The sequence below is a fragment of the Peromyscus leucopus genome, chromosome 16_21, assembly GCF_004664715.2.
Source record: "Peromyscus leucopus breed LL Stock chromosome 16_21, UCI_PerLeu_2.1, whole genome shotgun sequence".
NCBI classification, from domain to species: Eukaryota; Metazoa; Chordata; class Mammalia; order Rodentia; family Cricetidae; genus Peromyscus; species Peromyscus leucopus.
The window spans coordinates 67,471,372-67,497,312 of NC_051084.1; the positions used below are offsets into that span (position 1 = coordinate 67,471,372).

A 25,941-nucleotide genomic window follows, 5' to 3' on the forward strand; every position below is an offset into this window, starting at 1 on the left:
TTGTCTAGGTCAGACATTTTGTTGCCCTGACTGACATTGCACAGAGACGATTGAATGGAAGAGGAGGATTGGCCAGGCTTTGGGCTAAATTCTCCACCAGGGTTACCTCAATGGCCCTCCTTTTAGGGGTGGAAACTGAGGCTCAGTCAATGGAACTGACTTGCCTACAATCATAGTAAAGTCACAGCAAGAGGATTCAGCTAGTGCCAGCTGCAATTCTCAGTCCATCTCCTGATGGACAGATGATGGAGGATGGGGGCCTGGGACTTTTGAGTGTGGGTCTGTCCGATTTCAAACCGATTTAGTTTCTTCTAAAGAGCTCATAAAGAGGTTTTTTTTTTTTTTTAGATGTTTTGTGGGGGGTGATTAAATACATTACATTGAGTCCATGAAACATCCCATCCCCTCTGAGACAGAACCATTGTGCTCCAACAGGACATGCATAAGGTCCCAGCGCTGGGAGACGGAGTATGCTGTATTCGGAAGCCAGACCAACTTCAAACCCAAAGTCTACCTCACATACATATTCTCTCCCTGGATGACTCTAGTGAAAGGGAGGGAGAACCGCTGTGTCATGTGGGGACCCATTCCGTTGTGGAGATTCTTTGTTGAGAACTAAGATGGTCAGTATGAGGGACAGCTCAGATTTAATCAAGCAAGTGATCACAGTGTGTCTCAGTCACTTCCTCTCCTGTCCTTCCTGTGTGAGTTAATAAACCTCCAAAGAAGAATCATGAGTATAATCTCCTTTTGTCCATCCGTGACAGGTGAGGGAACTGGACCCTGAGGTTAAAGCCTCACAACCAGTAAGGTTGAGATGGGAAAGTCAAAATCAGAACTCCTCAAGTGCCATTCAATTCAGGAGCGTTGGGATGACCTTGCAAATGGAAGGTCTCGACTAGTCACGACAGAGGCCCTGCAGGCAGGAAAGATATAACACTGCCCACAGCACTGAGGAGAAAATAACAAGACAAAATGGGTACAAAAGGAAAACCAAGTTAGTGTCCCGAGAGGGACAATGAAAGTGGTTATTGAGGGGAGATCTCACTGAGTACAGGCCAGACTCAGGCTAGAGCCAAAAGCAGTGACCCCAGATAGGACTCATTGATAGATGAGTTCTGAGAGACCAAGAAATAGACTTGAGGGAGGCTCTCAGAAGATGTCTGTTCTAGCTTGCTTTCTGTCGCTCTGAGAAAAACGCTATGACCAAAAGCAACTTAGAGGATCAAACGGTTTATTTGGTGTAGACTTTCAGGTCATAGTCAATCACGGAAGGAAGTCAGGGCAGGAACTCAAGCAGGAGCCATATGGAAATGCTTCTTGTTGGCTTTCTCTCTGGCATATGTGTAGCTATATTTCTTGTCTAGCCCAGGATCACCTGCCTAGGGATGATGACACCCACAGTGGGCTGAGCTCTCTCACATGAATTAGAAATCAAGATAGTGTCCCACAGATATGTTCAAGGGACAACCTGTGGACCTAAAGTGTTCGTACACATACCAAGTGCGTGTAGGTGCTTATGGAGGCTAGAAGAGGTCATTGGATCCCTGGAGCTGGTGTTATAGGTGATTGTGAGCTGCCCAACATGGGTCCTGGGAATGGAACTCAGGTCCTCTGCAAAAGCATGCAACACGTTCTCTTAACCACGGAGCCATCTTTCTGGTCCCCAATAATTCCCTTTGACTAAAAGGTGTGGGCTCTATTTTCTTCAAAGCTGCTTGTCTCTGTTGTAGAATATTACTTTAAGGTGTGTTACTTCTGCATTTGTGAAGCTGGGTTCCTTTGCCTGTCTAAAACACCTGATGGTCTAATAAAGAGCTGATGGCCAATACTGAGGAAGGAAAGAGAAATAGGTGGGTCTGTCAGGCAGAAAGTATAAATAGAAGGAGAAATCTGGGGAACAAGAAAGGAAGAAGAAGTAGCCAGAGAAGGAGGAGGACTCTAGAGGCCAGCCACCAGCTACACAGCAGGCCATGGAGTAAGAGTCAGATTTACAGAAATAAGAGAAGAGGAAAAGCCCAGAGGCAAAAGGTAGACGGGATAAGTTAAGGAAAGCTGTCAAGAAACAAGACTAAGGCTGAGCATTTATAATTAAGAATAAACCTCCATGTGTGATTTATTTGGGAGCTGGGTGGCAGGCCCCCCAAAAAGAGCAAAAACAAGTCTCTCCCTGCTTTTTTTTTTCTATTCCCTCTCTTCCTCCCCAGACCTCCACACCCTGTGTGAAGGTAAAAGGTGAAAGTTGACAGGATCAATTTTACTTGAGTTACCATGGCAACATCCACAGACTCTGCTGCTCACTTTTGAAGCATCTTCCTCCTGTGAGGAGTTATCTTGCATATAATTACTTGCCTTGTCAGGCTTCAGGCTCCGAGTTTCTTCCACAGAATGACAGGGTCCTTAGCTGTTTCCAAGTGTCTCTCACACTGGCACAGGGTGTTCATTACATCAGAGTCACTCACCTCCTTTTCTTCTTGGTTCTTAGGAAAAGATGTGGTCAGAGATGGTGAATCTTCAACTATATTATATAAGCCCTGGTTAGAACTGCTCGTTCATAAATGATAGCTTTAAGTTTGTGTAAAGTTCCACTGAAGTGAACCTATGGAGTTTCTATGCTCTTACATATTTATAAAGGCTGGTTTTGACATCTCCTGCCTTTCCCACAGTGCTGTGGTAGCTAACCTACCCACCCATCCACTTGCTCTGCATCAGCATCCTCCTGCCCTCTGATTTCCAGTCACTCTTGATCAATGGGAGGAACTGGTAGGGGGTCAGCAAGAGAACAAGGTGGGGTGAATTCCCCTGGGATCCTCACTGTGTTGCTACTGAGGACTGACTGGATTCCTCAGCAGAAGAACTGCCAGGAGCAAGCCCCAGGGCCCAGAGTTTCTCTAGACCTGGCAGGTCCTTGGCTCTTCAGCTCAAGGGATCGTGGCAGCCCAGCCTTTTGCACTAAGTTCTGTTATGACTCATCTCCACCTAGTCCACCCTTGGGTGCTTTGTTGAAGAGTCCCTTTATAAGTTCTTTTCAAAGTGTCCATCTGTAACATGCCAGTCATTTCCTTGACCACAGTCCCTTCTCTTTGGAGCTGGGGCAAGTGCTTCGATATTGTTTGTTTTTGTTGGATAGGTCTGTGGTCTATTATAGGTTGGTTAGTCTCTGTAGACACAGGTTCATCTGGCTTTCAAGTACATCAACTGGTAAGGTGTAGTAGTATCAATAGTACTGCCCCTTGGGCAGGAGGATGGAGCATTTAAAGCTAGCCTGGGAAACATAAATACCTCGTGCCAAAAGACTCAAAACAATAATAATGGGAAAGAAAAACATGTCCTCATCCTCTCATGCTTCATCAAAGGTGAATTTCCTCAATGGAATGCTGAGAGGGAGAGAAATTGTCTCCCCCAGGGACGAGCACACCAAATGGTTATCTAATACCAAATGGCCGGTCAGTCCTGAAGACGTGCACACAGATAGCAGCATTATACAGACCGAGCAGGTTACATTTGAGAATATATACATGTATATGCATATACATTTGTGCATGGAAAAACAATTAATTTTAAAAGGCCATGAATTCAGAGGAGAGCAAGGAAAGGTATATGGGAGAGTTTGTAGGTGGAAAAGAGAATGAAAAGATGATGTATTTATATTATAATCTCCAAACAAAAAAGAAAAAGAAGAGTCTTTGTGACTAAAGTCATCACTATGTGCACATAGCATCATTAATAATCCCAGAACTAATGTAATTAATGTAATGTAATAACATAAATTTGTGACACTTATCAGATCAGTCTGAATAGTCATAAAGTATGACAAAATTTTAAATATAGAAATCATGCTTGGGATATTTTTTGCCCATACACATAACATTATAGAGACTGAGCAGATAGTATTTCTGTATTTATGAATGAATACAGACACACACATCTCACAACAACTAATGAAAACAAGGTCTTGGGCCATAAATTTCACGGAGAGCAAGGGGACCAGCACATGGAAGAGTTGAGAGGAGAAAAGGGAAAGAACCATGATGGAATTACAAGTTAATGTCAAAAAAGGATGGAAAAAAGAGGACATGAAGTCATAAGGGAGACATGAGGGGGACCCAGGAGGGCTTGGGGAGAGGAGAGGAGAGTGGATATGATAGAAATATACTGTACTCATTACATTCCCAAAGGATAAATAAAAACATCATTTAAAATGATCATTTTCCTCCTTAAAGATGGGTTTTCCCATCTACCTCTATTCTAGTGACCTTATTTTAATGATGTTATTCAGGTAGGCTCGCAGAAATGGGGGACAAATCCCCTCTCTGCTTACTCCATCAGGCCCCCTTCCCTCGCTTCTCATTATGTCCATTTAGAAGACCAAACAGATGTGCCACTCTCCTGGGAGGCCTTGTACAAAGACATTATTGCAAGCACGAAGGTAAATCCCTTCACTGCCCTAGGGCACAGCAAAATGAAAGAGACAACATGCTTGGTTTAAACACTTCATAAGCATTCCTAAGATGCTGTGACATTGGGGAACTGAATTAATTACATTATGGTCCAGTATGAGCTGGAGGGAGAACTGTGGCTTCGGGGAGCATCTGGAAGAGAGACATAGATAACAAATGCCTTTGAAAACCACAAGTTAAAAACTTTATGTTCCTGACTCTTTCAGGACTGATCCCAACCGGCATCGAGAATAGCATGAGGTTCACACAGCTCAGCAGGTGTGAAAATTCTGCAACTGAATTAAATAGGTTCCATTATATTTCAGAAGGCGCTCTAATGGGTTTCTGTGGAGTGCAGCTCAAGAACATTGCGTCTCCCCTTTGTGCCTCAGGATCCCAGCACAGCTTGTGGTTACTAATATTAGACTTCAATCTCTCTATAAGATGAGAAAAAAATGAACAAAAGTCTTGTCTTACCCCCTCCCCAGGAATATCTAGACATTAAAGTATCAAAAAGGCAATTAAAAGGACCCCTTCTAGGAGGCTGGTCCAAAGTGAATGCTAAGGGTAAGATTTAACTGTAAAATCATTACTAAGCATATAAGCATGTTCATCTAGTGAACTGACTTTAAATATTTCATTTACACTTGATTCTAGCGCTCAAGGGGTTATCTTAAAGCAGGACAAAATTTTGTATAGGTTTCGCTTCCTTAAAAATTAAAATGGACTCACTTAATCTCATCAACTTAAAATCAGAATTTCTTTCCTACTGTCCATTAAAGCAACATTACATTTAAGTTTTCATTAATATTCAAGTAGAAGCTGTCGTCTTTTAGTTCCTGTAAACTAACAAATCTCCCACAATGCAATTATTTGTTTTTAAATCAAAATTGGACTTGACATCAGAGTGAATTATTCATGAGCCGCTTCCATGTCTCCTGTGCCTTATTTACCCCCATCGGCTGTCCAGAGCAAAGAACTGAGGCCTTGCTTCTCTTGCCTATTGCAAGCGGCCTTATATCACTGGTCTCCCATTATCGAATAAAAATATATGCAGACTAGATTGTTGAGCACTCTCCAGTTAATACTCCCCGTCCATGCTCATACAAACGTCTCTAACGAAATTCAGTGGGCCCTAAATAAAACAGAACACCAGTAAATATGGGAAAGTGGGTGTGGGAGGGAAGACAGCTTCATCAGAACAGAGTCATGGGATGGAAACTATCAAAATGCATTACATGCATGTATGGAAAGGTGGAAGAATTTTTAAAACTTACAACAAGGCTTAGGGTGGTTTCCTATTCCTTGTTCTTTTCTCTCCTTTTGTAGATCATTATTTTAGTATTAAAAGTCTTGCTTTTTTACTTGGAATAGGAGAGGAATATGGGCAGGTTGTATTATAATCTTATAAACTAAGGTGTTGTTTGTTGTGGTTATTTCATTTTCTTTTGATTTGCTTCTGAGACGGTCCTTCATAACCAGGAGCTGGCCTCAGCCTCACAACATAGTTGCTTGGGATGACTTTGAACTGGTGCTCCTGCTCCATGTCCCACATGCTGGACAGCTCCACCACCACCACCACTCCTGTCTGAATGACTTCCCCAGTTTTTGCTTTTGTTTTGTGAGATGAGCTGTCTGTTGTTCTAGGAGGGCAACCTTTTTGTTTTATTTTTATAAAATTTTTGTCTTGGTTTAGAGATAGGGTCTTACATTTTAGCTCAGGCTGGCCTGGCACTCACTATGTGGCCAAAGTTAGATTCAAGATCATGGTAATGCTTCTACTTCAGCCTCTTAAGTGCCAGGTGTGATCCACCACACCCAGATCCAAAGTGAGGTTCAGGATTACAGGTGTGATCCACCACACCCAGATCCAATGTGAGGTTCAGGATTACAGGTGTGATCCACCACACCCAGATCGAGTATAAGGTTTAGAATTACAGGTGTGATCCACCACACCCAGATCCAATGTGAGGTTTAAACCCTGCAGAAAGGCTTTTGTTAAACACTATAAGGTCCCCTCTCTTTTCTTGTGTATTTTCTTCCTATCATGGAAAGAGGAAATGGCAAGGTGTAAAGACATCTTTAAGTGATGAGTCTTGTTCCTTGGAGTGCCCCCTGACTTATATTAGATAGATTGTGCCTGATAAGGGGGCTGGCTACCTAAACATTACTGAGACCAAGCCCCAAGGCCCCAGGTAGGTTTCCCTGCTTTAACTACAATTGCTCAAGGAGCCTCGTGCCCTTGTGTTCATCTAAACTATTTCTGCATTGTGTTTTACTCTCTGGGTGCCATACCCCACTTAGAATTTGAAGGCAATCAGAACTCACTCAAGACTCATTCCCTGGGTATCCACCTGCGATCTCTTTTTCTGCCACTCTCCCAGATAACTTGACTTTGTTCCTTCTATGTGGTACTTCCCAATTGTTTTAGTATCTCCTCTTGGCCATGATGTTCTTTCCATACTAAGTGAGTCAGATGAGATGCAAATTTTATGTGTATGGGTGTGTATGTGCATGTGAGTTCAGTTGCCCACAGAGACCAGGATATCTCAATTGGATCCTCTGGAGCTGGAGTGAAAGATGGTAGTTAGCTGCCCAAAAACCAGGGCTGGGAACTGAGCTCAGGTCCTGTGCATGCTCTTAACCACATCATTTTAGCCCTCCAGATGTGCATAAGCTATTTTTAAAAATAGGTTGTATGTGACATGATTGACTAAGTGATTTTGATTGATATTAAGGCTAGTTTCAGCATCTCTGTGAATGTTTACAGTTTTATATTTATATTTTCTTCTGTGGCTCCTCAACTGTTCCCAAGGCTTTCCAATTAGCTCCACCCTTCTCCACCCAGGACAGGGGTCCTGAGGGACAGTGCACACACTCCATTATTATGGGATGGATGACCCGTTATTGGAAAGGTGAAAACTTGAGGATTCTGGGATTTGGAAACTTGAATGTCATGGAAGTAGTGTCTCTGTGACAATAACAACATCCAACAGGAGCAAATGTTCTTTATTTCCCCCTGGATTTCATAGGACCATAGAAAGGTTTGTGAAGAATGAAGTCAGAGAGCTGTGGAAAGCAATTCCTTCTGAAGAAATTGAGTGATAGTTCTGCCTGGAGTTTGTCAAGGGAGAGAGGATTTATTCTCGAATGCATGTGACAGACACGTGTCCAGTAGCTACTGCTTTCTAGTTTCCTGTAAGGCTGGTATATTTGTCAAGCAGCTTATATTTAGAGTGGGAAACATACTGTCTTCATCTCCAGTCTTTTCATGTTTAATTAATAAATGCAATTAGGTTGTTTGAAAAATCCTGCATGAGTATTACTTTCACATGTCAGCAAAGAAATTAAATGATGGCTGACCCTCTACATCCCAGCTTTTCCCCATTGCATGACAGTGAGTCCCATTCAACCGTTTTACACTAATGGTCCTTACTTTGTAATATTTAAATAAACTTCATTTCGCTTATTGATGCCATGGGAGACAGGCTTATTTTTTTATTTTAATTACTTTTTCCTTCTCAATGTCTTTCCCTTCCAAGAGGCTCTGGCAGGACTCACCCCAAATATTCAAAGAGGGTTGGTTCTCATTTTTCATTATGATGACTGATGTAGGCTTAACTTTCAGGGCAGATGCTGGACTGTGAAACATGTTGACACATTTAACAGTTGTACATGAAAATCTGCCTCTCCATGCCACTGGCATGCTGTTGATAAGCCTCAAAATAATAATAAACATCCATTATTTGCCCATTATTTGGGGATCATCAAGATGCCTTCACGTAGACTCCTTGTAAGATACACAAAGTAGCTCTGCATTTTTGCTGACAAGCAGAATTCCACTCCTGTTTGTAGCAAAGGACTGCCCCTGGGAGATTTCCATTTTTTGTTTTGTTTTTTAATTGATTCTTTAAAATGTGTGCCTTCTGCTTCTAAGGAAGTTTGGAGCTTCTCCACTTCTCCCATGGGGGACTTTATATTTTAATAGTTGTGTCTCTTTTCCAGATCCACTGATGGAAATGTCCAAATGTCAAACAACAGAAGAAAGCCTAAATAAATGATGACAGACCTAAACACTATGAGGCGATGTGGCTATTAAAATTAATGTTATTTTCTTAGCATGATGGCGCATGCCTATAATCCTAGCACTTTGGAGGTGAGGCAGGAGAATTAAGATTTTAAGGACGTCCTAAGCTATATAATGAGTTTGAAGTTGACCTGAGCTATAACACCAGACTCTGTCTCAGAAAAACAAAGACTTAAGAAAAACAAAACCTGGAAAGTCCTGTAGTCCTAGAACATGATCCTAACTCTTAGAATTTTACATGTGCAAAAAGGTACTGGAGTGGATTGCAAGATCGCTCAGTGCATAAAGTGCTTGTCGCATAAATGTGGGTGCTCTCGGCTGCACCCCCAGCTTACACATCAAAGCCTGGTGCAGCAGCTTGTACTCACACTCCAAGCACCAAGGAATAGAGATGAAAGGATCTCTGGGGCTCCTTGGTTAGCTGTTTGGCTAGCGCCAGGGAAGTGAGAGACCCTGCCTCACAAGGTCGACAGCATCTGAGGAACACACATCTGAGGTTGACCTCTGGCTTTCCTGTGTACATGTGTGCATGTACCCCGGCATGTGCGTGGACATGTGCACATACACAAAGGTCTTGTAGCACCTCCACACACATGTGCACATGTGTGTGGACACACACACACACACACACACACACACACACACACGAGGCACTGGAATAAAATACCCCAAGCTGTTAGCCAGAATTTCTCAGACAGCAGGATTATGAACTCCATTTATTCCCTTCTCAGTATAGTCCTGAATTCCCTAATTTTTCTTTAGTGACCTCATGGAATTAAAAAAAAAATCACACATGCTGTTTTGTTGTACTCCATGGATATTTTTACTTTCACCACATGGATTCTTTGAGTAGTTTGTTATTCTTCTTTTATAAAATAGCATTTTCCAAATCAAATATTAAAGGAAAGGATTACTTTTGTTCTTAGTGTAAATGTTCGGATGAGTGTCTTATTAGTGAATTTTAAGTTGATTGCTGCATTCTCTGCTCGTTCCCTCCAGGAAGGGACTCACGGTTGTATAATACGGGCAAATACCACGTGGAGGGCTTTGACAGACATCTGTGCTGTCTCCATCCTCCTGTCTTTGGCTCCGCTCTCAGGAAGCACTAGCCTGGGTGAGACACAGAGGGAGGAAGCACTAGTCCCAGCAGAGGGTAGTCCATGGGAGGGCCAGGGAGGGTGCTTGGAGAACTTCCAAGATGCAGTACCAGTGTCCTAGGCAGTGGGCAGGTGAGTCTGTGAACAGAAGGTCCCGTTGGATGGCCAACCTCATGCTTCAAAATAAGAACAACACATTGTACACCTTCTTAGGTGACGCTGTGTCGACGATGGTTGCCTGGAAGGTTTTAATTGCAGATAAAAAAGGGAAATTAAAAAAGACAACCAGTTCAGTTGTGCTGTGGGGTTAATATTTAATTACTAGGATGTTCTTTGCATCCTCACAGCTTTCTCTTCTGGTGTTCAGTTATGCTGACAAAAGGTTAGTGATCATCTTGTTTGAAGGTTGTCATAATGTGGCATTTAAACATACTGTTTCCTATTGCACAGTGAATACACTAATCCTAATCACTCCTTTCATTCTATTTGAGTTCTGGGCCTCTCCCAATTCTCTTTTCTCTTTTTCTTTTCTCATGCAATAGCCAACTTTATTCAGAGCATCAGACAATTTTTATGCTCTGAAGATTAAAAAAATTCATATGAGTAAAGTTCTCCTGAGTCCAAGCTGCGTACAGTTGTGGCAAAAACATGTTTTTCTACTGAAGCATACGGACATTTAAATGAATATCAGCAGCAAGCAATAGTGAGTAATCTGACGTAAACTCATTCCTATCCGATATACCTGGGAGGGGCCCCAAAACACATTCCGAGAATAATTCCATGTTTTGAAGAAACTGAGGTCACGTGATTTTTGCCTTGTTTTCTTGAAAGCACTCAGAATTCTCAAAGGACTCAGGACTCCGTTCCTGGACTGTGTTCTGACATCATGGCACTCACCCCAAGACCAGGCTCTTTCAGGCAGCTCCCTGCTGATGACTGAGACAGTGGGTGGGAAGAAGCCCAGGGTATTTCTGCCCCAGGTAAGGTTCTGGGAGCAATCATCTTCCCTCTAGAGAGGCAGAGTTCTCTACGTTGTCCTGCCCTCTGAGGTTCTTTCCACCCAATCGTCCTACACCCTGTGCTAACTGTCCAACTTTGATAGGAAAGCTTTTGCTTTATCCTACTATATTTTATTTTCTCACATTTGATTGTTAAAGGAAAAGCAATATTTCTATTTAAACTTCTAATTTAAATTTCAAAAGAATTGCTATCCATTAACTTTTATAAAAGTGTAATGAGGAGCAGGCAATAATAAAGGAAAAAGATGGGAATTAACCCTAGAAAACACTTCTATGTTAAATTTAGGAAATACAAACTAAAATATTGTTTAGAAACTTCTGGGCATTTAGAAGTAAACTTTCTGCTAAAAAAAATTTACAGCTAGTCAAGGCAGCATTCTGACTTCCATGGATTGCTTTTCCATCTTATTCATTTAACCAATTTTCTGGCAGCAAGGGTATCAGGCCCAATGTAAGGGAGTGTTCCTGGCAGTAAATGTTTTCAGCTTTTAATTGTGTGTGTTGTGCATGCATGCACGTGCACACACATGTTTATGCATGTCCCAGTACTCCTGCAGATGTCAGAGGTCTGCTTTGTGCAGTCCTCCATTCTCCCTGTTCACCTTTGCTTGGGTTCTGGGATTGAAGTCACATCATCATGCTCGCACAGTAAGCACCCCTACCTCCCAAGCTATCCCGCCGGCCCAACACAAATGTTTTAACAGCGATTTTAAGAGCAAGAACAAGTTTGAATGGGCAGAACACCCACTGGTGTATCATTTGGTCAGCTTGAAGCCACAAGATAATAGCAGATGACAGGAGGAATACGCCATAAACAGTGGAGTGACAGCTTATGGAATAGTTAGTCCCAGTGAGCTAACATAGTTCTGTGTGAGGCAATATGGACGTGAGAAGATGATCAAAGGTTGAGTCCAAGGAAACCGAGCTTTCTTGCAAACTCCATGCCAGCTTTTATTGTTTCTTTGGGAGGATTTTCCTGTCAGGAGGATGAGCCGGGCCTTCCCACCTTCCAGAGGAAGTACCATCACCCACTCTGCAGAAGAGAACTAGGGCACTGAGCTGCTCGTAATGTAGGCTCACATGGAATGGGATCTGTAACTCTTTCCTTTCTGATCTGCCACTCAAATGGAAAAGGAGACAACAGCCCTGCTGGGTGTGTGTGTGGAGGGAGTCAGGGGGGCAGTCCTTGGGCGCATGGGCAGGACCTAGAGCAATGTGGTAAGAATGGGAGGCAAACAGAAAAGCTGAGTGTGCTGTCCAGGTTCTCCAGCAAGGGAACGTGAGATGGGAGGTGGGAGAGGGTAGCTGAGGGGTGGCTCTGGATCTTTGGACAAAGGACAGAGGGGACAAGAGAAGACGAGACTCTGCTAGTTTTCTGGAGGGAGGCAGGGAGAGGAGGTTTGTGCTCTCGAGTGACAGGGGTAAATGGAGTCACAGAGGGCAGCGTCCTCTGCCTTCTCCGGCTTCTGAAGTGAGTCAGTGATGGAACATGGAACGGAAGGAGAAGTCGGGGCAATCAGGGTCCTTTGTTCAGAGCTCTGACCTCTGAAGTCTTTCTCCGTTCACATAGCGTAGGTTGTTCACCAAGAATGCATTGACTCTTTAGGTCTTTATTCCAAATAAGGAGCTTAAAATAAAGTCTCATGCAGATAATCACATTGAACAGCTTAGACAGAATCTTTGAGTAGATGGAAGGGAGTTCTGAGTGAGGATGAGTATTGGCTTTATTTAAGTTAATTTGTTCGGCTATGGATTTTACTTTTGTTTGGACAAAGAATAACTGAGTCAGTCTCAGAACTCATCTGACAACATTTGGGGAGCAGTTTTGATTCAGTTGCAATTTTTCAAATGAGATGGACTGACAGTGATCAGGCTATGGAATCCTTATGACTTTGAGTCTCCCTACATACCTTTGATAAATGTAATACCGCTTTGATGTTCTTAGCAATTATTTTTTGCTATTAAAATAGTACTCTAATGGGATTAAATAATAACTATTGCATATATTATGTTAAACTGTCTGAAATAACAATACAACAAATATGAGTCATTAAGCTTCCTATTGATGTTTAGATATTTTCCTTTGAATGAAAAACATTCATTTTTATTTTTAGGTTATTTATAGCCCTAAAAGTATGTCATATTTTTATTTAAAATAAACATTGTCACTTTCACTACAGAAACTGTGGTGTTCATCACACATCTAAAAACTTTATAATACAAAATTACTTGTATTGTTTTTCTCATTTACCACATTTATAGTGATCGACCATGAGAGTTATTGCCAAGTTATTTAATTTGAAAATTTTATTATACTTTATTAATCATTTTAAGGGTGGGGGGGTGATGGTGTGTGAGCTTGCGTGTGCGCCATAACCCACAAGTGGAGGAGGTTAGAGGACCACTTGGGGGAGTTGGTTTTTTTCCCTCCATCATTTGGGTCTTAGGGATCAAACTGAGACCATCATGCTCAGCTGAAAGTGCCTTTACTTGCCGAGCCGTCCCGCTGGCCCCAGGTACTGATTTTTTTTTTTTTTTTTTTTTTTACTTCTGTCTCAGATTTCATATATAATGCAGTGTTCCCATCAAATGTTGCTTACCAAATTCCCATCAGGGTTTCTCTAGGAAAAATGAACATTACAAACGTGACCTCATCCCACAGTGCATTTCGGATTCAAAGGAGGTAAAAGCACACAAATTGTTTCTCACTAAACCTCGTGAAGGCGGGGCGATGCCTGCAGTAGCTACGTTCTCTCCTTCATTCCAAGAGAATGCGCTGCCAGTTTGGAGGAGAAGGACACTTGCTGTAGGGGATTCAGGAGTCATGTTAGAACTATCTCAGTCAGACTGACAGCGGGCCAATGCTTCTAACTTCCGGGCCGCTAGCCCCTGAACTTCGAGTGGCAGAGATTATAGGCATAAAAATAGATACAAAAGAAAAAAGCAGATGGCATCCCTGACATGTGGGGACACTGACCAAATCCATGGACCCACATGCCAGTGTTAACCCAGAGTAACACTTTGCAGTTAGGAAAAGGATGAATGGAAGGGGTCAGGAAGCAGGGTTGAGATGAACTTTCTAGAAACTTCATAACAGCTGCTGGGAGGAGCATTTATGTCTTATAGGTTGGTTCAGATGACACTGATTTTTTTCAAGATCCAGGCCTGGTTCACAGCACCTTGCAGTCTTATGAAGAGATGTATGTGGCATGTGTATCTGTTTCTCTATATGTGCTCACACACGTATGCATGTTGTCAGTGTGCATGAACTGTTAGATGTTGGAGTCAAGGTAATCAAGATTCAGGGTATGATGAAGAAATTCATATTTCCTTGAACAGACATCTACCAGTTTTGATCTGCTCCATCCCTCCAGCGTAGGATAGTAAACTCTGGGGTCATAATTCATAGTTTTCTATCTTAGCCTGCCAATTTGCCATTAGCCTTAACATAAGTTGCTTAATTGATAAAATGGGAATAATATCAATATCAGGCTTGTGGACCATTGTGGGAATTTAAGAAATGTGTTAATGTGGGGACTAGGGAGAGGGCTTGCTCTCTGAGTTTAGGTTTCCATCACTCACAGTAAAAGGTAAGAGTGTAGCTTATCACTTGGGGGAAGGGATGGGGTAGCAGGTAGATCCCTAATGCTCATTGGCCAGCCAGTCTTCCTGAATCAACAGCCTCCAGGGTCAATAAGAGATCTAGTCTCAAAAAAAAAAAAAAATGTGGAGAGTAAGTAAAGGAGACATCCAGTATGACCTCTGACCTGGACATGAACATGCACACACATGCTACATGCAAATCATTTAGAACAACTCCTGGGACCCAGTAGGTAACAGGGATAGTGCCTGTGGTCTTCGGAGTGCTCCTTTTAATTAATTTAATCCCAGGCCCCTAGAACTGGGGTGCTCAAACAAGAGTTTAAGAATTTTGTTTCACCCCAACACACATCTGTCTTTACCTCTTCAGGGATGAGGGGAGAATCCTACTTCATCGGCATGAGGAGCCTGGGGCAGCAGGCATCCATCCCTGAAGATGGGGGACTTTTCTTCCTCTGCTGCATAGACAGAGACTGGGCCGTCACTCAGTGCTTTGCGGAAGAGGCCTTTCAAGCAATCACCGACTTCAATGATCTCCCCAACTCGTTGTTTGCCTGCAATGTCCACCAGTCTGTGTTTGAAGAAGATGAGAGCAAGGTAAGACCCGCGTTCCGAAGCCCGGAGAGGCCTGACATCAGCCTCCTCTCTCCTTTGGGGTTGGTCTTCGGGAAGTTATTAGATGCATTTACTTGGCTCTGCTTTGGGCATTGGTCATCAGGACCAGAAAAGCCTGCCTGGTATAAGGTAGTTACGGAGGTGGAGCTGTATCTGACTAGGTTGGGGGTGAGGTTGTGTGGAATGGACTCCAGTCCTTGCTGGTTTGTAGGTTCAGCTAACAGAAGCCCTATTCGGAATCTTGACCATAAGAGACAAGCCCTAAGCTAGGAAGCAGGTGATTAAAACTCCTAAGAGTTGTTTCCCTTCCATTCAGCCAAAATATAATCGGGCTTTCTCAGAGCAATACAAGATCCTTTTAACCCCTGCCCTTCTTCAAGGTGATGACTATTCTGGGATGGGCAGGAAGGAGCGCTAGCTGGCCATCTGAGTTTTTCTCTGCTCATGTGGACATTGGTGGTGGTTGTTACCAACTGTGTTTTTACTGCTCTCCAGCAATGGTAGCTTCATGCTTTGAGACTACTATGGACTGAGGTTGACGTTGGATAAACATTTTCTAGTTTTTCATTTTAAGAAGCCAACTTGGGTTAGTGAAATTGTTCCTGGAAACCACAGGAAATATTCCAGTTGGAGACTTTTTTGAAGTTTATTTCAGGTTGCAGATCCTGTGAATGAGATAGTTGGATGGGTCCAATCTTCCTGCATAGATGTGGATCCTGACTTATAAATATTTACTGTTAAACCATATTGTAAGCCATTGGTATTTTCTAAGGGGAAAATGCCTTTTTTATAAAGTAAAGTATGTGGCATTGTATGAGATGTGAACACTTTCTAATTGCCATTTTATAAATGCTAGCTCTTTCTATTTCTAAAGTCCAGACACTGTTGACTGAGCCCAGCTAATTGGAAGTTTAGTTCCTGAGTTTTATTGATTTTTGTGATTGTTCTTAATGAGCCACAGAGAAAATCAGTGTGTGTGTGTGTGTGTGTGTGTGTGTGTGTGTGTGTGTGTGTGACAGGGGTATTTCAATCCATTTAAAGACACTGTGGAGCAATATTGTTTTGGCCTTGAACAATTGAAACTGTGGGCTGAAAATAGGTTGAAGTGCAATGAATTATCTGTGATTAGAAGCTTTAGGGCCATGATTACCAGGCTATTTAAAGCAAGAAAGTAGCACATGCCGTGAAGAAATTGGGATTTTGTTCCTGGATTGGAAAGCAGATTACAAAACAGATTATCATTTATTCAGGGTAAGTTATTTGCTCTGAAATATGCTTGCCGTGAACCATAAACTAAGGCTCTCCATTTCCCCCTGTTCCTTCCATTTATCCAGGTGTCACAGTGAAGAGGATTTTCCTGGGAGATTTAGTGGAGGTTTTTGTTCTTTCATGATTGAATACTACTGGTCAGTTGAAACAATAAGTACCTTGGAAGGCACTGATTTTTTTTTTTTAGAAGTGCTACTGGGTGCTGGAGAGATGTAAACAAATTCACCCCAGACAGGAAACTGATGATGTCTCAAAGTAACAATTGCATCTTGGTGAACCAAGTGTGTTTATGAGACTGACTTGAAGGAAGACGGGTAAAGGCAGAAATCACTCCAAGGCAACTGCACTGAAAGCCACCTCAGCATGGGTGCAGCTCGGGAAATGCAGGACCCCAGAGTGGTGCGTGACTGAGGCAGCCTGATAGGAGAACGTTTTAGCTCGGCAGTAGTCCTCATTGTAGACTGTGTCCTTGGGAAGGGAGGGGGCTTTCTGCAACCAGTCAGTTTAAAGCATTTCCTGGAAAGTCTGTGTTGTTTATTTCCTGAGACTCCATAGCCTCCATTTAGAACTTCCTGAGTCGTAAGGACCTTCCCTCCAGGTTGGGATGTTTTAACTTGGAGAATACGGGTGCACAAGTGCCATTCAAGACCAGCTGATTGGCTGAACTTAAATTTTCAACCCTGAAGGATAAAGGCATGGGGGTGGGCATTTATGGGAAGATTGTGCCCATGTCTATGTGGATCTTTGAAGATGTGATTAGAAAATGGATTACAAAATACTTTCAATTAGTTTATCTCAAAGTTACTGTGTAACAGTATAAGATAGTGTTTAGTTTTAAAATAATTTGATAATATATTGATAAATGTGATACACAAAGATGGAACCAATTTCAAATGATTGAGAAACTGATTTATAGCCAAGGAGATGGATTTTTAATAATACATACATTAAATACACACATGTATTTAACAAATGCATTATTTATTTAGTGTACATATGTGTTTGTATATGTGGAGGTCAGAGGACAGCTCACCGAAGTCAGTTCTCTCCTTCCATCATGGGGGTCTCAGTTATTGAACTCAGGTTGTCAGGCTTGGCAGTAAGTGGCTTTACCTGCTGAGCCATCTCTCTGGCCCCAGATGGATTTTACAGTTGCCCAGTACCTACATCATTAAACTTACAGACCAGACAGGAAGTCTTCTGTCCTGGTGTCATCTTCCAGCCACCAATAGTGGAACATTTCTAGAATATTCAATAATTTGATGTAGAATCAGCTTTGATTTAGTCAAATATGCACATATGCTATACATGTATATAACATATACTCAGCCTTATGATATATTCAGTCTTCCCTGTGGCTTAGTAAGTTTTTGGATACCAGCTGTCCCTCAGAAGCCCATGTGTTAAAAGCTTACTCCCCAGATTCATGATGCTGAGGGTGTGGGACCTTTAAGAGGCAGGGTGTAGTCTTGACTCTTTAGGTCATTGGGGGGTGAGGTTTCCCTTCAAGCGCATAGTGACACCCAGGTCTGTTGTATCCCAGCCATGAGGTGAGTGATTCCGCTCTGCCACCATGTGCTGCCTCAACACATCTGGCATCTGGCCAATGGGTCATGGGCTGAAACCTTCCAACTCCTTTCTCCTTGTAAGTTGATCACTGACATTTATTACATACTATTAGGAAACTAACATGGACCTCTAGTGTTTCAATAATCCCTTTTAACTAAAATGTTTATTTTTGTGTATGTATATGTGCCTGCTTGTCTACATATGTACCTCATGTATGTAGATCTTGAAGAGGCCAAAAGAGAGTATTAAATCCCCTGGAGCTGGAGTTACAGGTAACTGTGAGCCACTGAGCGACCCAACATGCTGGGAACTGAACTCGTCTGCTGGAAGAGCAGTACATGCTCTTAATCATCTTGAGTCATCTCTCTAGTCCCCAGTTTTCCCATGATCTTTATATATATATAATTCCACAAGGGTATTATTTTCAGAGTCCCGATTTCATGGATCTGAGCCACAAATTCTGATGATGGACGCCGTTTCTAAAGGATGGACAATTTGGGCAATCTGCTAGGGCGTAAGGTAATTTTAGACTGAGAAAAAAGATACAGAAAGCGTCAGTCCCTGTGTTTGCCTGTGCGCAGGGCCTGATGGTAGTAATAGCTTTTGTATTGTGTTGGGAAGACATGTTTTATAGCCTGGAATTTGGTCAGGGAGTTGGTGCTTAGCACTCGTGTCTATGGTCATTTCCATGTGCATAGGTGTTAACACATGTGACTAGTCATGGCCTGGTGCTTTTATTTGGTCATATTCCACTTTTGAATCATGGCATTTGCATATTGGTGTCTTTGATTTTAGCCTGTATTTGCAGTTATTGTAAAGTATTAATTTTAAATTTCTTAGCTGTAGAAAAACGTCAAACTTCCACTTCCTTTCATGAATGAGTCTTCCAATAGACTCTTCTCCATGCTCCCATGTGTCTGAGATGGCCTTTCCTGGGGCTCTGTCCTTTTCAAGCTAAGGAAATACTGAATTGAATCACTCATACCATAGGTAACACTATCAGGCATGATCTGGTCATGTTTGCTTCTGCTTAAGTATTCTCCTGTGCACATTTCTGCCATCCTTTAAAATTTTTCTATTCTAACACTTGATGCACATTTTTTGAACAGCTTTGCGAGGGCTTTGACATTCATTCCAATTTTCAGTCAGGCAGAATAATGAAAGATTGTATTTTGATTTGATGCTTTAGCGATGAGTGAGCGCAGACTTCAGCATGGCTTGTTGTGGTCCAGATGGTTGTGGTGTGCTGTTTATATAACACAAAGGATAACCAGAGCTGGAGGAAACTGGCATCCGAAAGCAACAAATGCAGATTGCTGTTTGCATAATACAGCCTGAAGTATAAATATTTTTGTGTGAAACCCATTTAGAACTGAATTCTTCAAAGCATCCAACACCTGAAAGAAACTAGGATTCATTTCCCTCTAGTGTGACCCACCCTTGTTGGCCTTTCTGGATTCCAGTGAAGTCTTGAGATGGGTAAGGGTGGAAGGAGGGACCTCCTTGCTGCTCTGGGCCTGCTGGACAGGACCTTGGTTTCTAAAGGACAAGAACTGCTGTGAAATATTTATCCAAACTCAATTGAGTAAGGGAAAGCCAGCAAGGTCACTTCATAATGGCCTTCAAAACATATGCATCTATTTGATAATGGCAACAACACTCTCTTCAGCAACCGTCCTCAAGTATGTTGCAAAGATGACAGGCGATTTTACAAGTGTTTTATAAACACTGAGCGTTTCTGTAGTCATGCCCACCCCAGGAGGGTGGGTTCTTTCTGTATTTCTGCTATTGTGGGATATTCCTTTAACTATGTAAAGGTGTGTTACGTTTGTTCATGTTGAGGAATATTCCTTTAGCTAGGTAAAGGTGTGTTGCTTTTGTTTATGCTGCCTTTGTTTAACTATGTAAAGATACATTGGTGCTTCACCTTGCCTACCTAAGGCACCTGATTGGTTTAATAAAAAGCTGAATGGCCAATAGCTAGGCAGTAGAGGAATAGGTGGGCTAGTGGGCAGAGAGCAAAGTAGGAGGAGGAATCTAGGCTCAGGAGAACAGGGAGAAGGGAGAGAGAATGAGGGAGCAAGAAAGGGAGCCGTCTGGGGCCAGGCAGCTAGCTTCCAGCCAGCCAGGAAGTGGGACGTACAGGATGGAAGATATAAAGCCTTGAGGTAAAATGTAGATGAAGGGAACAGGTTAAATTAAGTTATAAGAGCTACTGGACTAGCATAAGATAAGGCTGAACATTCATAATTAATAAGAAGTCTCCGTGTCTTAATTTGGGAGCTGGTTGGTGGCCAGAAGAAAGCCTGCTCCATTCTGCCTCCTGGGCATGTGGCAGGATCCCACAGCCTTGAACTTACGGGGCTGCTCTGCCTGGTGTGTAAGCAGAATTGACTGTGTCATTTCTACACCGAGTATTTAATTACTGATGTTGGACTCCGATGAATGCTCTCTTCACTAGGCTGGGGGAACTGGCATTGTGTTATTTGATGCCTCTGTAGGCCATGTGGGTTTGAGAGTGGGGACAGAGAAAGCAGAGAGAAAGGTTCTAGCCAACTTATAATGAACAGAAAATGCAGAAAGATGAAACAAGCACACTGAGGCTCTGTTGAGAGGCTGCTGGGACTGGGGGTCGTTGTAGAATGCATGAGTTTATCTAGGTCGATAACATCATTATCCTCATTATCAGACAAAGACACAGAGATACGGTTTGCCATGATTTCACAAACAGCAGTGACTGAGTCTGGATGAAGACCCAGGCTGCTACCTGCTAGAGTCCACACACTATGTTTACTAAGTAATCCTGCCTGCCAGCGGGGTATGGGAGTTGGCATTGGTGATACAATGAGGAACAAGACACACATAAACTGTTTGAATTTACACTCTCTTCAGAGAGATCAAGTCAAGACAAGCTAACAAGCAGTAAGCAATAATAACCACAACAGTGCCAGATGCAAAGGTCATTTAATAGACTTCCAACTGTATTTATTGTCTCGTGCATTTTTAAAAAATAAGAAGCATTTCTGTTTCTACCAATTATTTTTTTCAAATGGATTTGCACTCCATGGGTACGAGCTTGGTCCTATCTCCACATCTTTTCATTTTAATTAAAAAATTTTAAGTTATGTATGCAAGTGTGTTTGGGAGATGATGTACACATGTGTGCAGTACTCCTTAAAGGTCAGAAGAGGGAGCCAGGTTCCCTGGAGCTGGAATCATAGGCCGTTGTGAACCACCTGAGGGGGGGATGCTGGGAACTAAACTTGGGGTCATGCTAAAGCAATGTGTGCTCCAAACCACCGAGGCTTCTCCCCAGTCCTGTGTCTCTTTCCATTTTTGTGCTTCTCATAAACAGACCATCTCAAAGCACTCTGGGAATCCAGATACTAAAATTGAGAGTCACACAGTTTTCATTCCACTTGACTGCAAGGAGCCATTTCCTTCTTCTTGAGTAAACAGTGGTCTAGTCTGATATTCCAGACATGATAAGACATCATCCTCAAGAACTTGCCCAGAATAAACCTTATTCATTTCGATCTTCACACCTACAGGGGAGATTGGCTTCCACTCTCGTTTGTAGGGCAGTATGGGAATGCATTGTTTTGTGTAGAGATGCAGTCTATCATTCTCTATCTGCAGTTTTAGGCTATGGAAAATCTCTAAAACCTGAGGATTTTTTTTGTAACTCATTTTGAAACCAAGCTTCATTTGACCTAATTCATTTAAATCTGAGCAGAGCCGAGGCGAATCTCTTTCACTGTGAATATTTGTGTTTTTCTCTGCAGCAGCCTTCTTGTTTTTAATTACAAGGGGCTGCCATTACGTAACAGGTGGCACCGTATTAAATTTCTATTCCCCAAATTTGAACCCCAGACACAGTAAGGCTCAAGGGTTTCAGACAGCAGATTGCAGAGCTGTAAGATATAAAACGGAACCCGTCAGCCTGGAGAGGTGGCTTGGTGGTTGAGAGCACTTGCTGCTCTTCCAGAGGACAGGAGTTCATTTCCCAGCACCCTCATTGGGTACCTCGGGTACCTCACAACCTGTTGGGAGCACAGAGGTCCTTGTGTTCACAGACGGCACTGGGGAACGCAGGAATGTTCAACACACAGGGTTGTCTGTTCAAGGAAAAAGAGGTATAACTTGTTTTCCGCCCAGAAGACTGGGACTTGAGGTGGCTAACGGCCTAGGTGATTGCTGTGCTACCTGTAGAGCTAGGCAACATCTGGCTCCTCCCAAGCTCCACAACCAGGACCAGAGGTGGCTAATGACCTCTGTGCTATCTGTATGACCGAGACCACGCTAGATCCTCCCCTTAAGACAACACATGTAGTCTATCTTTAGATCTCATCTTCATGGAAGAAGTGACATGTATACTTTTGAGAAGTTTGATGGAATTATGCCCCATTGTGCATATGGGATTGTGTTACAGCAGGACACCTTTTTCCAAGTTGTACCATACTTAAGGGTGCCTAAAATAAACCACCCAGTGTCAGACCCTGGAAGTTTGATCCCACACTGGCTACTGAGTCATGTTGAACTACATTTCCTTCTTGCCTCATGCAGATTCTAACTCTGCAGGCCCTGGTGTTTGCAGAGACATGCACAACAACATCCCGTAACTCTAGCTTCAAGGAATCTGACACCCTTTTCAGGCCTTTGCTGGCACATATGTGGCACACATACATACATAAATAAAAAATATTTTTTTAAAAAAACTGGATTTACCTCCCATACTCAAGAGTACAAATGAGTTCATTTCGAGACTCTTAACTGTCATCACACTGAGAAAGCCAATGTATCTTCCCCATAAGATGCTCATGTCTATTTTTCATTTTGTTTTCAGAAAATATATTTTTAATTGACAAATAAAAATTATATACTTACTCTGTATAATGTTTCAAAATATTTCTGCACTGTGAAATTGATAAATCAAGCTGGTTGACATATGCATGTGTATTTATTTTTTACCTTTAAAAATGTGTCATCTTAGAGATAGAGAGATGGTTCCACATCTTAGAGCAGGTATTGCTCTTCCAGAAGACCTGAGTTTGATTTCTAGCATTTGGTGGCTCACAACCACCTATAACTCCAGCTCCAGGGGATCCAATTCCTTTGCACTCTGTGGGTACCCACACACCTGACATATACATATGCAAATACACAAATACAACACATAATTAAAAATAAATCTTAAAGGTCTACTGCATTGTTATTAACTACAGTTACCACAGGCCATGACAGATCTCTTAAATTTACCCCTTCTTTTGAAATAAAATTTTATACCCTTTAATTAACATTTCCCTAAACTACCTCCCTCCAGCCCCTGATAACCACCATTCCATTCTCTGTATCTGAGTTCATCTTTGTACATCCCATATGTATGTGACTTTATGATATATCTGTCTTTGTTATTGTACTTAATATGATCTTCAGTTTCATATTGTCACAAATGACAGGACTACCTTTTAAAGGTTGAATGGTATTTAATTGTGTATGTATCATTCATATATATGTCTCACAGTTTCTTTTTGCATTCCTCAGCTGAAGGACATAAATTGATGCCATAACTTGGCTGTTATAAATGACATTATAATAAACACGAGGGTATGTGTAGTATGTGTAGTTCTTTGACATATAACTATCACATAGTTTGTGGATATGCTCAGTAGTAGGATTTCTGGATCATATGGTAGTCCCATTATTATTTTTTTCATGAATATGTGTGTTATGTGTATATGAATGTTCCTGTGTGTGTGCACATGTACACGTGTGCATATTTATGTGTGAAGGCTACAGGTTGATGTCACTTGTGTCCATCAATTTCTCTATACCTTATTTATTGAGGGAGGGTCTCTTGCTGAACCCTGAGCTGAAACACTGGGGAGGTCTAAATAGCCAAGTTGCCCCAGGTGATCTTACTCCTGAGGACTGACTGCAGGCAGGCTGCTACATCCACTTAGCTACCATGTGGACGCTGGAGATCCAAACCCTGGCTCTCATGCTTATAGAAAAAGCTCTCTATCTCCTGAGCCATTTTCCCAGCACCACCTCCTCCCATTTTGCATAACCTCCATACTATTTCCGATAATGGGTGTTATGGTTTTACTATAAAATATTCACACCGAACAGTTCCTATGTGGAAGTCCTGGTCTTCAGCTGAATCAAATCATTGTGTGTTGATTGGCCCATCAATCATGATGCTGTGAACTAAAGAATGCATGGAGGTGGAGCTTAGGTGGCGGAAGTAGATGACTAGAGAGAAGCATCCCCTCCTTTCTCTCCAAAGGTCTTTATTTCCTTAAGTTGATTTTTTCTCAGCGATTTGTCAGAGCAATAAGAAATCTGGCAGGAGCAGTCCCTGTATAAAAATGATGGTTGTCCAAATTTCCCTTTGTGTCAACAATGGACAAATGTTTCTTCTTATTCACTGTCCAACAATGGCTATGGTTTGGCTTTTTTCTTTTGAGACAAAGTCTCACTATGTAGCTCACACTAGCCTTGAACTCACAATCCTCTGTCACAGTCCTTCAGAGCACAGTGATTACATACATGTGCCACCATGCCTGGCTGTTTTTTGTCTTTGATAATAACCATTCTAAGAGGCATGGGGTACTATCTCTCCTTGTAGTTTGAATTTTCATGGTTTATCTCTCTTCAGATTTTTAAATGTTCCCTTTATATGATTGGTACTATAGTAGGGTACGTATATGGTTATTTGCTCTGGCTTGATTGACCCATTTTTCAGTACCTAGTGGCGTTCTTTGTTTCCTTTTATGGTATTTACATCAAATCTATTTGTTGATTTTTTTTCCCTGAATTCTTTTGAATTTCATTGAACTTCTTTTAAAAATACTTATTCTGAATTCTTTGTCAGGCAGGTCATATATCTCCATTTCTTTTGGTTCAGTTACTAAAGCTTTACTTTGTTCCTAAGATAATCTCATGTTTCCTTGTTGTTTTTTGTTGTTGTTGTTTGATTTTGGGGGTGGGGGGCACGTGGTTATCTGTTTGTTTCTGTGCATTTGAAGAAGTTGAGACTTACTCTGGTCTTTATCTGAGGAAGTCTTTTATTAGTCAGCCCACCCAGAGATTCTAAACAGCCCTCCTGTCATGGTCAGTCAGCTGGTTAGTTACCTTGGTATTTGGTGTATGGCCTAGAACCTGGATCTCTGGGGGTGGGTATGTTGATTGAGTCTAGGAAGGGTTTAGAGCCTGACTGGGTCTTCAAGTTCCAGCCAACTGATGGAATGGGATTGGTGCCCAGGCTAATGGGGATATGACTAAAGGAAAAATTTATAAGAGGAGCTGGCCTGGCAATGGGGTGTGTTTGGGACTTGTATCAGTAGATGGTCCTGAAGCTCTGGCCAACAGGGGCAGGCCTGAATGCAGTCTACCAGACTGCTCAGACCTTTGTCTATTGGAGTCAGAGGACACTGAAAATAGCCTAGACCCTAAGGAACCCCGGTGTTAAGACAGGTTTGAAGCACATATCTGAGGGGTATTTCTTGACTCTATGATTGCAAGGGGTTGTCTGGAGTCTGAGTCTTAAGGGATGACTTGGTTCACAGGCCCAGAGTGAGAGTGGTAGAGCCATGGTCTATAGAGTCCAGCTTAACAATGGAGTCTCCTGTAGCAGACCCTGGTCCTGAATCTGTAGGTGTAGGCTGGGGCTTTGAGTCTTATGGAGCTGTTGGAACTGACCCAGATGCTTGGTTAGAAGGTGCCAGCCTGATGGCAGGGCTGTGGGGGTTATGCTTTTTGGGAAGAAAGGGTATGTTAAAGCCAACATAAACCCCTGTGCCTGGATACTGCCTATGCAGATGACCTCAAGCCAGATTCTAGCCCGTATGAGTCTCATCCTCTGCGTAACTATAGTTCACTCTGACTCTGGCCTTGGCCTAGTCTCCTTCCTCATGTTATTCCCAGCCCTTCTTTGTAAAGAGCTCCTGACTGAGTATGGAATAGATCCGCAGGAGAGTTTTTAGTCTAACATGTAGATAGTTATTGTCACATGCTGTTCACTCACGGAGCTTATTTTATAAAAACACTTGGATATGTCACCAACATATTGTTCTCATTTTCATCCTCATGCTGGAGTCTTGGGAAGCAGATGAAATCTAAATTATTCTCTATGTTTTCAGCTGCTCCCCCCATGCTGGTACACTCAGGTATTTATCCCATGTTGAACTGAACATGTGGTTAAAACGGTGACCAAAGACTTGGCTAAATTCTCCAGCGTTTGC

The 25,941-nt window shown here is 42.3% G+C and overlaps 2 protein-coding genes across 2 annotated transcripts in view; one reads left to right on the forward strand and one right to left on the reverse strand.

Annotated features, from left to right (window-relative positions):
- The window catches only part of LOC114707835 (insulinoma-associated protein 1-like), a 205,422-nt gene that overhangs the window by 21,243 nt on the left and 158,238 nt on the right, over positions 1-25,941 (reverse strand). The window contains exon 2 of the mRNA XM_037200251.1: positions 14,614-14,840. The gene's annotated coding sequence lies outside the window, so the exon portion shown is untranslated. The remainder of the gene's footprint in view (positions 1-14,613; positions 14,841-25,941) is intronic.
- The window catches only part of Rcan2 (regulator of calcineurin 2), a 227,807-nt gene that overhangs the window by 19,959 nt on the left and 181,907 nt on the right, over positions 1-25,941 (forward strand). Inside the window, exon 2 of the mRNA XM_028890686.1 lies at positions 14,613-14,839. Coding sequence (XP_028746519.1) covers positions 14,615-14,839 — 225 coding nt within the window. The 5' untranslated portion in view covers positions 14,613-14,614. The remainder of the gene's footprint in view (positions 1-14,612; positions 14,840-25,941) is intronic.